At 32.1% G+C, this 15762-nt stretch overlaps 2 protein-coding genes and 1 pseudogene across 2 annotated transcripts; all 3 read left to right on the forward strand.

Annotated features, from left to right (window-relative positions):
• The first annotated feature begins 1942 nt into the window (after positions 1-1942).
• On the forward strand, positions 1943-5288 carry LOC107946816 (protein CYCLOPS). The gene is made up of 11 exons (XM_016881279.2): positions 1943-2558; positions 2676-2731; positions 2815-2955; positions 3039-3087; positions 3174-3226; positions 3356-4026; positions 4218-4261; positions 4375-4423; positions 4539-4587; positions 4725-4853; positions 5008-5288. The coding sequence occupies exons 1-11, from the start codon at positions 2238-2240 to the stop codon at positions 5129-5131; spliced, it is 1686 nt and encodes a 561-aa protein (XP_016736768.1). The 5' UTR covers positions 1943-2237; the 3' UTR covers positions 5132-5288.
• Positions 5289-8626: 3338 nt separating this feature from the next.
• On the forward strand, positions 8627-9558 carry LOC121211090 (ATP synthase subunit d, mitochondrial-like; annotated as a pseudogene).
• Positions 9559-13030: 3472 nt separating this feature from the next.
• LOC107944267 (protein BOBBER 1) lies at positions 13031-13840 on the forward strand. Its single transcript, XM_016878092.1, has one exon. The coding sequence runs from the start codon at positions 13031-13033 to the stop codon at positions 13838-13840; it is 810 nt and encodes a 269-aa protein (XP_016733581.1).
• Positions 13841-15762: the final 1922 nt, after the last annotated feature.

Below are 15762 nucleotides of genomic sequence, written 5' to 3' on the forward strand. Positions count from 1 at the left end.
CTCAATTTAATAAATATCTTAATATTCTCTATTTACAATTGCAGATTTGATATGTTGAGTCATCGAGTATTGATGAATACTGTTTCAGTCACTTTTGGATGGAAACAAGTTGAGGTGATCAAATGTGATGAGATCTTATGTTTATGAATACTTTATAATGCATAAATTAGATAAAAGACAAGGGTAAGTTTTGAAGTGTAGCTAATGTAGGAGCTTATATCTCAAGTTGAATATACCTTGATATGACGCCTTTTGCATGAGATTTAACCCTTTTTTTTATACACACCAGCTCTTAACAAGGATTCATTAACCCTTTTTCTCTTCCTGAGGTAACTACTTTACTTACAAACACTTTTTTTATACACAGCAACTGCTACCATACAAGAAGAGCATACACATTTTTATTAAATCCCGATATTATTCTTAAAAGAAAAGAGAAACCCTAAGTTGACAAGGAATCACCCAAAAAGTCGGCATTCCAAATAGTACTAGTGATGATGATTCATGAAATGAAGATTCTATGGAATTATACCAAATACCTGTCGTATAAACCATAATCAAAATCCAACGCCCATTTGCTCCCTTCATAATCATAAACAAAGCTTCAGTCAAATTGACTGATTATTTCTTTAATTATTTTATAAGCGTACGTCGGCTTCCTTCCTTCATATTTTATACAACCCGATCCGCCTAAATAATAAACTTTGGAGTCAGCACAAATCATTGATTTAACTTAACCTAAAGATGAAACTAAATAAAAACAAAGATTCTCCTATTCCTAATCATTAATGATTAAACTCTATAGTAAAAATATAGTTACCAACACTAACCATCTTAAACTACAAAACCACCTTCCTTTTTTATGAAGAAAACACTAAGGCACCATTGCTGCTCAAATCCATTCTATATAGAAATTCAAGTTGAAATCACACGCATAATATGAAAATGCAAGTTGAAAATGCCCCTCAACAACTACACATTTATTTAAAGGGAAAGAAATAAAATGCTGTCTTTTTCATGCTAGTCGTCACTTCATTTTTTTCTAATTTATTTGTCACCCAATGCCTTCAACTTCAACACGCAAAACCTCTCCTTTTTTGGCTACCGCGCTAGCATTTTTCAATCTCTTTAAACTAAATAAATATAGAAGAGATTTTATATTTTGGGATTTCATGAATTTGATTTAAATAAATTTTTTAATTATACTATAAGTTTCATATATTATTTTTGAATAATAACATGACACCTCATCATTAAGTTTAATAAAAAAATAGTGGAGGATTTATCAATAAATACGAATAACTTATTTAAACATAATTAAATAATAATTACTTATAAATAAATGTTACAACTCAAATTTCAAAAATTTAAGACCTTAAACTTTTATACCGGAATTTTGAATCTGAAAGTTATTAATATTTATTTATAATAGTTATTATTAATGTTTAATTTTGTTGAAATAAAATTATTAGTATTTATTTAGCAGCCCTCCATATTTATTTGTTTAATTTAATAGTAATGTGTCATAATTATTCACTAACGGTGCATCAAATTATATTATCCTTTTTAATTTAAATTTAGTCATAAAATTAGCGCGACTCAAACTCAGACCACATTTAAGGCAATAAACACCCTAACCATTAAGCTATGAGATTCATCTTCTATTTTAATATATGCACATTAAATAATTTTTTTCTCACGTTATTACACTAATAATCAAATTAACCATAGATGTGTACCAACTAATGTAATGTAGGCTATAATTTAAAATTTCACTCAATACTCCCCACCGTTACCAGAAAGTTAATATTGAAAAAGACAATTGATAGTAGGTTAGAATCTAAACAAACTCAAAATTCCAAGATTCCCATGTTTTTAGCATTTGTTTATGCTAACCCCACACCCTTAATTATTCAAATAAACAAAACAAAATTTGTAGGCTTAGGTATGCCGTTTAATCTACTTGCATTAGACCCTTATTTTTAAAGAAGTTTATTTTTCCTAGTCCCTAGCTGGGTCTAATTTCCTAGCTTTGGCCTCGTTTTCAGCTTGATCTTGTTGAAACTATTTTTGCATTTGTTGATTCAAGAGTTGGATGAATTGGGTTTCTTGAGATTGTGAGCTAACAAAAAACATAATACTAACAGAGTTCTCTTCCAGGGATCTTTACACTACTGCAAAGATTCAAATCATTCACAGAATCCATTTGTTTACTACAGAGGGGCAAAGGTAATAATATGGTCAATGATGGGAAGGAGGGAAGCTTGCCAAGTGATTCTTTGCTAAAGCCAGGAAGTAGTAATAAGCAGAGTTTTGAGTCATATCAATTGCCTCCGAGCCACAGAAGTTACGGTGAAAAGAGTGGGATGGAGACAGAAGGGAGACAATTTTCAGATTTTTATAGGAACTCAAGTGAGGAGCTTTTTATAAAGTCATTGATGGAGAGTCCAATGGGGATGCCAGTTCCAAATATGGAGATGTTGGGGTTTAAGAATCTCTCTCAGAATTTTCGTGCTGATAGTGAGGAGCTTTTCAGAAGCTGGCTCACCAATGGAGAGGCAAGAAACTTCTACTATTCACTGGTTTTGCAAATTTTACATTACTACTACAAGTTTCCATCAAACCTTAACCAGGGAACTTATAACTTTGAGGCTGATGTAGTTTGTGTGTTTCAGAACCAGGGTCACAATTCTTCTAATATAGCACATCGTACTCGGCAAGCGTCGCGAAGGTATATATATCCGAACTCAAGCTAGTATTTATTCAAGATTCTTGTTGAAAATTAGACTTGACATACTATTTAACTGAGTGCAGATTATCAACAGAGATGGCCAGTTTGTCGAGTCAACAGCCTACCACTTTGCTTCAAAAGAAAAAGAGCAGTGATGTATTACTTCTGCAAAATAATTCCGTTGGGGGAGAAACATCAGGGGACTTGAATCAAAATTCAGCCAGGTGACACTGCATCACACTTGTAAAAGCTATTTTTATTTTACAATTCTGCATGTTTTTTACATTGTTAGTTCATTTCTCTTCAGAACTGCTGGCGAAAGGGGATTTCAGGCTAGTAATTTATATTTGGCCAAGGTTAGTGTGTAAACAGTTTTTTTCACACAAACATCAAATCAACAAAGGTCCATCACCTTCTGATGTTATCCCACTTCTTAATGCAGGCATGGTTTCATAGTTCACAGCCCATGACAAGAAGCAGATCTTCTGAATTAAGGTAATACTAATTTCTAGTTTAGGCTTATAGGAGTTACCTCTCCATTAATCCCTCGGAAGTTCAATGATTTTGTACATTTTCATCGGTTTTCAATAAGGAATTGTCCGTTAATCAACCTGTGTTTCATAGGAAGAGATATGCTGCCATGCAAAATGCTCAAACATCGCTTGGTATGGAGGCTGTACTCAATCCTTATGGAAATGGAGTCAACAAAATGAAAGAAGAATTACCGGATCCGAATGGTTTCAATGATATCACCATGTCTGAGATTCCTAATCAGTTGGGCACATTCATGTCTCCATCAAATTCATCCTCATCTACATTTAATGCACTCCAAACTGGAAATGTAGATAAAGTTTCTTCCGTTGTGAGCATGCTAAAGGGTACACTAGAACGTAAAAAGCTCGGCAACCAAATCGAGAAAGAAGCGGTCAAAGATAGTTTTATTGTGCCTAATGGCACCTTCAACCAAGGACAAGGGAATCATTTTCATGAAATTCCAGGGGGTTTCGCAGACTTACCCCTTGGCCAAGTAACAAATCCCGGGGTTGTACAAGCTGTTCAGGGGCCTATGGATCTTGACTTGGAAGCTTTTGTAAATCCCATAAACACAATTCAGTTGAGCGCAGTTTCTCGAGAAGCTTCTCAAAGCGAATCCTCGGCTGCTGCACCGGTGATTTCATCTGGTTTGGATGCATGTGACGGCCCGAGCAACTCAAGTCAAACCTTAAGCATATGTGAAAGCACAAAGAAACAAGCTGGAAACAACTGGAACTCAGAAAATGGCTCTAAATCTAAAGGTATGCATTATGCACTGAAGTTTCACATTACACATAACCGAGCTTATATCAATTTTCCCCAAACAGATATCTTTACAGTTGCCTATGGTTGATTCGTTATCTTGTTCACATAAAATTATGACCCTATAACCAGCTTTATAATAATCATATGCTCATCACTTGATATGAGGTTTTTCTCTATTCAACAACAGAATTCAGAGAAAGGATAATTGACAACTTGAAAGATGATCGGAAGGTATACTTCTTTTAGTTGGTATGAATTTAACGTACTTCCCAAACTATGGTGTGAACTGTGAACCTTGGTACAATGTACTTACTTCTTTTTTCTTTTTACCCTGGAATCATTAGCAAAGGGGAGGCCTAGTTCGCTACGGGTCTGTAACATCAGCAGATTCAGGTACTCAGCTTTCCTATTTGGCTTCTATCGTAGAATAGTGGTGGCAAAATCTGTGCGCTCTTGAGGTGGTTTGGTAATCTTCACTAAGACACTAATCTAACCAAAAATAATGCAGTGGATAGGACAGACCCTACAAAAAAACGAAGAGTGGAAAGGTCAAGAAAGTAAGTTAAACCATCTGTGCTATGCTTTTCCTTGGCAATGAGCTCTGTATTTGTCTTCTCCAATTAAGAATATAATCAAGCTTTTTATTTATCACCATAGTCATAGTTAAAAAGGTGTTTATTGTTTGATGAATCAGGATGGCAGAGGCAAAAGAAAGGAATTTGACCCCACCAATCCCATCCGACATGCAAGCAGTCTTAAAGCGTTGTGAAACTCTCGAGAAGGAAGTGCGTTCACTCAAGCTTAATTTGTCTTTCATGAACAGGTAACTTCACATCAAATTTATTATGTTACTTGCTCATCATATACATATAGGTAAAGAATACGATATTTTACTCTTTTTTCTTCCTTTTTCCTGTTCATCAATTTGGCATTGTAGTGAAAATTTAAATCTCAGATTTTTTTTATGTTAATTACAGAAAGGACTCGGAACAAACAAAGCAGATAGAAGAATTGCAGAAGCAGAACGAGGAGTTGACAGATGAAAAGGAGCGGCTCTTAGAAGAGATTGAACGGATCATTTCGGATTCAGGCAACATGTAAAACATATATACTTTGATAGACTCAACGATTGGCAGGGCAGATGTCTCAGCCTTGGCCATCTATATAATATCTATGATGGAAACAATGTTACGCATACAAACAACATTCTACATAAGTATGAAAGTATATACAAGCACAGCCGTATGGCCATTATTTACTTGTTCTCCAAAACTCAAGCTCCCAAGAGTTTGTTGATTTTACCCTCAAAATCATCAAAACGTTGCCTTTTAGTTTCCACAAGCGAAACAAAATTCAAGATTCTTAGTCACTAGTTCTTAAATTTTATCAAAAATAAGTAGAGATTAGATGGGTAAAACTCAATTTGAAAATTCGAATTTTCTTTTTTTAATTTCGAGTTATCTGAGTTATTTGTTTTTTTCAAATCAACTCGAAGAAGTAACTCGATTTTTCGAGTTAAGTTGAATTGAATTTAACAATTCGAATAACAAATTGACTCTCTAACATTTTTGAAAATATGCAAATTAGTTCCTCTAAAAAAATTACAAAATAATCTTTAAAATATTAAATTGTTTATAAAATATTTTCTCCCAAAATTTTATAAATAAATGTGTTCAAAAAAATTAAAAATTATTAAGAAATCTTAAAATATATAAAAATACTAAATTATATATATATATATTAAAGTTCCTTAATGATAAATTTGAAATGTAAAACAAGTAAGTTACCAAATTAAGTTTATCCTACTAATTATCTTATTTTTTTTCTCTTATTTTATTTTCAAATGTTTTTTAAATATATGTTATTTATGTTTTTTAATTTAAATTTATTCATACGGTCAACAACATTTCAATACGATTAGTTTAATTTTTTAATTTTAGTCGAACAAATTTATTTAACTTCGATTAAAAAAAATTTACTAATTCAACTCAATTTGATTAAATGCTCAACCCTAATCACATCTACAATATTTGAAACTCAAAAATAAAATAATATATTCTAAAAAAATAATTTAAATAATGGACTGTGAGATTAAAATGTTTTCATGAGTTGTAGAGGAATGGATTAGAATTATTTGATAATTTATTTTAAAAAGAAGGTAAACATTTTTATAGGAATAATAATATCAAATTGGATCTAATTTACACTTTTCATTCGCATACAGTAATACATATACAGACACAAAAGGAGAAATAGTAAAAAGAAAAAAAGGTTTGCTAATTGGTTATTAATTATTATATATATATATTATCATTTTAAATAAGTATTAATATAACTAACTCCAAAAAATAAAAATAATTATTAATATAATTAATACCAAATTACGGCACACCCTATAATGTGAGTGAGAAAATTATACAATAAATATATTTATAAAAAAATTGATATAAAAAATAACAAATATAATCCTTTTATTGGTTCAATTTAATTTTTTTGGATTTTGCCTAAAAATATAAAAAAGGTAAAAACACTCTAAAAATATTATTAAATAAAATAAATAAGTTTTTTTTATAATTTTTTAATTGAATTGAAAATCAACTTAATTACTGATTTAAATTATAGTAATCATATATTAATAAATAAACAGATTTTCATTGAAAATTTTATTTGATGTTGCATCGGTTTTACTATTGGCCTCTTTACTGTTGTTGCAATAGGTTGACTTTAATGATAAAGACTGTGGTCTTGATAAATAAAAATAAATTAATTTTTTGAAATAAAATCATATCAACAAAAAACAAAAAGAAATTGAAAAAATAAATAAAGTGAAAACAATTAAGAACACAAGTGTATCTAACCCAACAAGTTTACCTCATACACCGCCCCTTAAACTCCTCGTTTTTTACCTAAATGCTCCAATCTATTAGCATAAACAAAAACAACAGCGAAAGAAAGACAACTAATACAACCAAATTATTTCGCTTTAAATGAAGTCACCATTTCTAAACAGATAAAGAATGAAAACCCGAAATAAGATTATGACAATTCAATAATAATATCTTAGAACCAGAAACTTCCAAAGCACCAGAAGAGAGAGCTTGTCACAATCTTTGGCTATCAATTTCAAGAATAATGTCATCCATGTGACATGACTGAAACCAAGACAAAACCTAACGAGCCGCTAAAATGTCCACCATAAAAGGATCAACCTTACTTTTCATAAAACTGAAGATACACTGCACAAAATCCCCCTCCTCTTTGCGCACAAGTATGTCCCATCTCATATGCCCACTATCAACAAAAATAGCACCATCAAAATTGCATTTGAGAGCATACCCCCCGTGGCTATCTCTGACCTTGACTAAAAAAAATTTACCCACGCCAAACTGAAAATTAATAGCATACCCGACTTTGATCCAATCCGACCTGAGTTTAATTTTTCTGTAAAATTGTGATCAATTATTTTTTCTTAAATAAAAAGTTTTGACACCATTTCTTATTAAATTTACTTTAATTTATTTTTGGAGTTGTGTGCTGATGTATATTTACACATACATGTTGTAATTACAACATAGAAGAAAAAAAAGAAACAAAGATTCCTTCTATAAGTTATTAAATTAAGAAGCCAAAAAATGAGAGAAATAACCTTATAAGGGTAAAATGGGATTAGTATAGAGGCCATAGAATGAGATTAGTAGTGATAAATTTTAAAGATTTTTAATTTAATTTAATATTAAATAGGTATAGATGGTAATTTCATAAATATCTCGAGGTAGGGTGGGCGGTTTCATTCTAAACCCAACCCGACTATTTTTAAAATTAACCCACCCCAACCTAACCCTCAACTTTAATAAAAAAATTTGACTCTATTGGATTAAATTTAGGTTTTTTTGTCTTTTATATGGCTAACCCATGTGATATTAAAATAAGAAAAAAAAAGTACTCGTTTCCAAGTTACTTGGAAAAGAATTCTAAAAAATTGAGATAAAATACAAAAAAATTAGGATCCAAAAGAAAATAAATGTATTAAAAACGTTATCTATTCGAGTAATAATGCAGTCAATTATTCTATTTAAGTTTCAAATCAATTAGTTTGGTCTAATGTGTAGCCTAAATTATTGTAAAAAAAATGTTGCAAATGACTTGAAAGAATGTATTTTTTTCTTCCTATTTTAATATCTCACATAGGTTACTTGATGGGTTATAAAGTATAAAAATGATTTTTTTTTAAAATTTTTAGAGTTAGGACTAAATTGATATATTTTTTAAATATTGAGGCCAAATTTATTATTATTTTGAGAATTAAAACTAAAATGACTAATTTTGTAAACATTGAGAGCTAAATTTATTAAATTTATTATATTTAGGATCAAATGAATACAATCTATTAATATTAGAAGTTAATTTTATTATTAGATTAATAAAAAAGTCCACTTCAGCTTAAAATATTTAGAGCATGTTTGGTTGGGTGTATTGGATTAACCAATATACCCCAAATCCGTGGGCCCCACTAATCCCCACTTAATCCCGTGTTTGGTTTGATGTATTGCCTATTACAGGCCTATTACAACACGGATGTAATACTCATTTTCTCTGCTTGAACAACGATTAGCCAATCCGTTTCAAAAGTAAGGATTAGCTAATCGTTTCTGTTTTACCCTCCCCAGCCAAAATCTGCTGCTCCACCCCACCCTCTCCCTCCCAACGTCAACAGCAGTTTTCTTCGAACCAAATCTCCACCGTCTCGCGTTTGGGAAGCGAGAAAGTGCGAGAAAAATGAGCGGACCGGGGAAGAAAGTCTCGATGTCGCGTTCAAAGCATCAAAGAACATTGATTGGGAAGGGATGGCTAAGCTTTTGGTCTCCGATGAGGCTCGCAAAGAGTTCGCTACTCTTCGTCGCACTTTTGATGAAGTTAACTCTACTTTACAAACCAAATTCAGCCAGGTCTTTTTCTTATATTCTCTCTAATCCCTAGCTCCTTTTTAGCATTTTTGTTGATTTTTTTCATAGATTTGTTGGGTTAATCCGTTGATTAGATCTTAGGGTTTTAGTTTTTTAATGATGATTTTAATATTTTATATTGAAATAAATTTTCAATAAGGTTGAATTTTTTTGTTCAAGGTTTGATTTTGGAACCTTTTTTTCTCATTTTTAAGGAAATTTTAGTTTTGTTCAAGGTTTCAGTCCTATCTTGTTAATAATCCGATTTCTTAAGCAGGAACCTGAACCCATTGACTGGGAGTACTATAGAAAAGGAATTGGCTCTCGCCTGATAGATATGTACAAAGAGGCATATGAGAGTAAGTTAATTTGATAGTTATCATATTTGGCCTACTCTCTATCCAATTTTCCAGTCATCCTATATATGGCTATGCTTAGATCAGTTGCAGGTCTGTAAAATCATAAATTGTTTGGCTTCCACATGTTTGTGTTCCTCATGCGGTGCCACTTCCTGAATTTGTTACTTTGAAGATCATCTCTATGGTACAAGGGAACTATTACTTAGTTGGATACTGATATGGTCACCTTAAGTAGCTAGCTCTTTCCTTTCTTCACTCTCAGTTTTTGGGGTTTTAGAAAGGGTATTAGTAAAGTATGGATTTTATTGCTATTGTTTTATATTTCTCTGACTGTTTTTTACGGAAATATCAATGCCTGACCTATATCTGGACCATAGATATGGGGATATGACCCTTCAAGGACCCTACAAATTCTTGGAAAAAAGTCGAACATACCCATTTTGGACATTTAGCCTGATCTGACACTTGCACTCAAGTTTGCGTAACACAGTTATCAATCATTTTCCAGCTCCAGATCTCCTTGATCTTTCCTAGATCAGTTCCATGCCCCATACTTCACTGAAAGTTAAATGGAAATCAATTGCCAATGAGGACATTGTTTAAATTGGCTGCTATTTTGTTTGCAAATACAATTCTTATTTGTGTGCAGTTCACTTGTTGAATGCTATTAGCATTTAACAATTTCAGATTAATGCCGTAGATGTTTCATTTCAATAATGCTATTATGTGATCAGATTCTTCTGGAGACCAAAACTTGAGATACTCCTATACTTATGTTCAAAGTAGAATGAAGAAAATATAGACATCTAGCTACTCAATTCTCACTTGTCTGCAATTTCTAGCAGTCGAAGTAATCATATTTATCATGCTTGTTATAAGGTTTGGATGGAGTTTTGAGGGATTTACCTTTTAATTAAAAAGTCTCATTTATTGTAAATTTTTAACAATTACAACCTCTAGATAGTTATCGTCTTTCTTTTTGTTTTCCATCTACAAACAAATTTGAAATGTCATTGATAGATCTGCAAATTTGGATGCAGGGCAATTACATACTTCTCCAACATATTAGACAGTAACGATGAAGCACTATGTGCAGCAGCATGTGAGGCTCTTGCTTTAGTATTTGAATTCAACTGTATGGAGAAATTCTCAAGTAAAACCAAGGATTCAAACAAAGAACTTAAGGACAACATTATAAAGCAACTCAGAAGCCGGTTGTCAGAAACAGGCAATGAAAGAATTTCTAGTCAAGATCCAAGAACAGGGTTCAATTCTGCCTCGGCTACTTTAGATTTCCTAGAGGTACTGATTTGACTTTGTTTTATGCATATATTTAACAGATTGTATCTTGAGCTGTCATAATAGTCTTAATAACTTTCAGGATGAGAAATGTGCAATCTCATGGATATTTTCATTGAAAAATTCATCTTTTGTCTTTATATTGTTGATTTACTTTTCTAGGCTGGCTTTGTGTAGCTGATCATTTACCTTAATTCCAGCAGTAAACAGGCTGATTTTCCAATGTTTCTATTTCATATAAATGCACTTTTTAGGACTTCTTTGGCACATGAATGACCATATTAATTCTTTTTCATGGATTTTTCTCTCAAACCTTTCTAATTATTGTTGTTGTTGATATTTTGATAGACATTATTACTATTTACATTTTTTAAGCAAACCAATGTCAAGTATTGATTTTGAGTTTAGAAAAGCAAAGATACTCCACATCTATAACTGGATGTAATTGATGAGCGTTAGATATAGGTATGTACTTGACATACCCTTGAGTGAATTCACCAATTTTATATTCTGATTTTGCTCGAGTAAATGTCATTAAGTTACCTTGTGCAAAAGATGAATTTGCCTCACCAACATTTGTCAAAGTCCTTGTGCATATTTGAGATGGTCTTAATTTGACAGAAAATGAAGTATAGTTTAACTCTCCTTGCGGTTTACTTGGCTCTTCTTAGCACTTGGCTGATCTATATGCAGGCATCCCAATATATAATATAGAATTCACCATGAGGCTTTATTCTAACAGCCATCCTGTCTGTGGGAAATCTCTCTCAAGTTTTAATGAACAAAAAATAGAAGAAGAAATTCGTTCATATGATCATTTCTGCAAAAGAAATTATAATCCAAATGTTGCACATCAAAGTTACCAAAAAACAACCTTCCAATTCTCCATTTGATAAGTTGCACAGTAATAGGTCTCTGTTCTATGCTAAAAGCAATCCAATTCCTTCAGAATACTTAAAAAACAAATAAAACGGTAAAAGTACTATAGAAGCCATTATATTAGGAGTTGCATTGTATTTTGCCCTTTCCACTGGAAAAATGAGTAAATTACTCTTTATATATTAGATTAAAAAGTAAATTAATCTTTTATTAATATATGAATATTATGTTTGGATATTATGACATGTAAACTAATATCATATTAGAATAACTAGTTTATAACTTTGGAGTAATGATTCATTGTAATTTTACCCATTTTTATATATTTCTTTAATTTTTTAATTCATCACAAGGTTCATGCCATAGGGGCAAAGCTAAAATCAAAAAATAAAAAAGAACCTCATTGAGGAAGAAAATTCAGAGAATAAGGTAAGAAAACCAAAAAATATAGCAACTGAGAGAATATACAGAGCTATGTTTCTCCGACTCTTCATTTTGCTTGAAGTATCCCTTTTTTATACCCCTGTCAGAGTATTCATTTTTCTTAAAGTATCTGGTTTAAACACCCATGCCCGACGATGAAAGAACCTCTTTGAGAAAGTTATACAATAGATTTATTATATAAATTATTTTAAATTATATAAATTCATATAAGAAAATTTATTATCAATAATTTTATGAAATTATATCTTATTAAATTATATGTAATAATAATTATTTTAAATTATACAAATTCATATAAGATAATTTATTAGTTATAATTATTTTAAATTTTATTAAATCATATATTTTAATTAAAATATATTTAATATTAATCATTTCAAATTATCTTTTATAGTATCATATATTATGATTTGAGTAAATTCATATAAGAATATTAATTATTAAGAATTTTATTAAATTATATATTTTAATTATAATATATTTAATATATTTAATAATAATTATGTTTAAATATGATTAAATTATTTATTTTTGATAATAAATAATCTTATTAAAATTTAAATAACAATAACAATAATCATTTACCAAAACAAATTTATGCTAAGGGTATTCTGGTCATTTTAGTTTTCTCCATTATGCTATTACACCTCTATTACATTCAACCAAACACAGTTTTACTATTACGCCTCTATTCCATTACATTCAACCAAACAGTTGATTTGCTATTACACCTCTATTCCATTACACCTCTAATCCAATACACCTCTAATCCAATACAGCGAACCAAACGTGCTCTTAGTTTTAAAAAGTTGAATGATTAAATAAAAAATTAATAATTAAGTGATCCAAATAAAATCAAAAGCAGATCACTATTTTTACAATTTACCCATAAAATTTTCACTTAAATACTAAATATTTAAGTTGAATGCTCAAAATTTTTTAACTCAAAGACTACCCCATTTTTTAGTATAGAGGCCGAAGGGAGTTCCTGGTACTTTTACCCGAAAGAACCCTAGTTTTTCGTATCTTCGAGTTAAGTTTACACGTCAAAGGTTGTCACAGATCAGACTTGAATCATGGAAGTCGATGATGGAAACGAGTCGAAACCCTCCGCCTCGCCAGTGGCTTTCAGTTCAGTTTTCGACCCTTCCAATCGTATAGGGTTTTTCAAATCTGCGTTCGCCTTCGCATCTCAGATGGCTGCAGATATCTTCGACGACAATCAAGAAGATAAGATGGAGAACAAAATCTTGTCACTTCTTGATGATATCAAGAAAAGAAAACGGGAAAAGAAAGATGAATCAGAAGAAGAAGAAGATGCTGAGAACAAGAGATTGAGAACATTGGAAGCAGATACCAAAAAGCCATCCCATGACGATCCGTCGCCGCCGAACAAAAACAATGGTCTTGACATGAAGAACTATTCATGGTCGCAAACTCTAGGAGACGTCATGGTTCAGGTCCCAGTTCCTTTCGGAACCAAAAAGAAAGTCGTAATATGCGATATCAAGAACACGTCTCTACGAGTGGGGGTTAAGGGTCAGCCGTTGTTGATCGACGGCGAGTTATTCCAGGCGGTGAAAGTTTGTGAGAGTTATTGGATACTGGAAGATAATGAAACAGTTACCATTCTGTTATCGAAGTGTAATCCGTGGGAATGGTGGAAATCAGTGGTGAAAGGTGATCGAGGGATTGAGACTAGCCGATGTGAACCGGGACTGAGACGGTTGGATGGCTTGGGCTACGAAGCGGAACGTCACATGAGAAAGCTGTTGTTTGATTATGGGCAGAAGTGTAAGGGACTCCCAACAAGCGATAATTGCCCGGAGGTGCTCCAGAAATTCATTGTTCACCATCCATATTTGAACCTTCCACAAAGTAAATGAGATGATTCATTTCAACAGCCAACTTTTTACTTTCTGCAACTTCTTACAGCTTTTAATTCAATTGTTCTGATAATAGACTGATTTCAATTCTTAGATTTGTATTTGATGGCAGTTCTATCAAAAGATTTATATTCGACGTTGCGGCTTGTTTGTGTTTAGTTTTAGAATTTTATATCAATAGCAAAAGTTCCTTATGTTGCCAACATTCAAATATGAAGATCACTTGCCACCTATAGAGGAGCACATGGTCTAATCAATATCATCATGAGATTAAGGAAATCCCATGCAAGAAGACCCACATGACTTAGCTCTCAAGTGTAATGAATAGTGACCACCCCGTAAGAAAAGATATGTTTGATTATCATTTGGAAAGCCAAAAATGAGGTCATTGTTAAGAAATCAATCCATAGGCTGAATCTTTTGACCAAATAAGACACCACCAATTGACAAATGGAACCCATTCGGGCGCAAACTACCTTCCTCTCTACAACGACTTGGTCAATTCGGAAATTTGCTTTTATGTCTGCAAACAGGAGGCCGGGAATAGGCTCGGATGTTTTGCGATTATCCAGAATGAACAAGGTGTCTCTCCTTCATAATATGTAGAATCCTTCGGAAATGCACTAATTTTTTTTTTCAAAATCATTATGATTGCGTTTTATAATGAAAAATTAAAAAAACGAGAGAAATTAAATAAGAATTGAAAACTTTGGGAAGTATAAATCCATTACACTCCAATTTAGCGAATCCACCATCAAATTATTGTTTGGTTGACGGTTATGACTCGTGTTGAATATGGACTTGAACCTCCCCACTGAATACGCGATTCAAGGTGTGTGGAACAAGAAATTAGCCCGAAATAATTTAATTTTACCCTCAACATTCTAAAACCTTCGTCAGCAGCCCCTCTCACATAGCCTTCATTGCTCTACTCTTTTCTCTTCTGAAAAAGCAAAGAAAGAATCGGTTCTCAACAAAACTTTTATTTTGCTCTGCTTCTCTTTTGTCAAATTCCATTTATTCTCCTTCACTCTCTCACTTTGACAGTCAGGCAAGCAATTTTCACCCCTTACTTTCTTTTTTCTGCTACATTTTACTGTTTCATAATCAATTGCTCTGTTTCTTTTAATTGCTAATTTACTATTTTGATATTGTAGAGTGATTGTTGTGCTTTGTATCTTGTTTGGGGTTTTTAGGGCTTTGGGAATTAGTTTCTCTAGAAATCAAGGTCTGAGTTTTAGTGGGATTATTGGTTATTATGGGGCGTTATTTTGAGGGATTTCAAGGTTTTTTTTCTTTGGTCAGTGTTGATTAAATACAATTGATTTTAACAGAATTGCTTCCTCTTCATTTCTTTGCTTTTAAGCTAGGAGAGCTTAGTTGATTTGAACATTCTTTATGCATGATTAAATTAATTCTTAATTGTTCCGGAAATCTTTCAAGTGAAGGGTGATGGGTTGGTCGAGTTTTTCTTTAAGTTTGATTTTTGTAATATTCTTCTTTTAGGGGATAGAACCAGGTATTTCCAGTTGCATAAGTTAAAATCTGTAATCAGCACTGAGATATTTGCCCTTTTTTTTAGAAACCTTTATAATGGCTATTGTGTAGCTGCTAATATGTGGTACCCGTTGTTTTGACAGAGCAGGTCCTTCAAAGGCAGAGAGAGGTTCCTGGATATTCTTTTTCCTAATACATGGATTAGAGTACTGGTCGCATTCCTTCAACATCTTTTCCTTTTTTTCCATATAACAGTTAGTGCTTCGCACAAATCGCAGCTGTGATATCGTATGGTTCACAAAGCTTTCTGGAATGCTATCTTTTCTGCATTTTGATGTTATTCATGTTCATTTACAAATTAGTCAGCTATACTATTTGCTAATTAGGATCATATCCTCATTGGGTGATTTCAGAAGCATATTTAC

The sequence above is a fragment of the Gossypium hirsutum genome, chromosome A12 (genome assembly GCF_007990345.1).
Source record: "Gossypium hirsutum isolate 1008001.06 chromosome A12, Gossypium_hirsutum_v2.1, whole genome shotgun sequence".
In the NCBI taxonomy this organism is placed as follows: domain Eukaryota; kingdom Viridiplantae; phylum Streptophyta; class Magnoliopsida; order Malvales; family Malvaceae; genus Gossypium; species Gossypium hirsutum.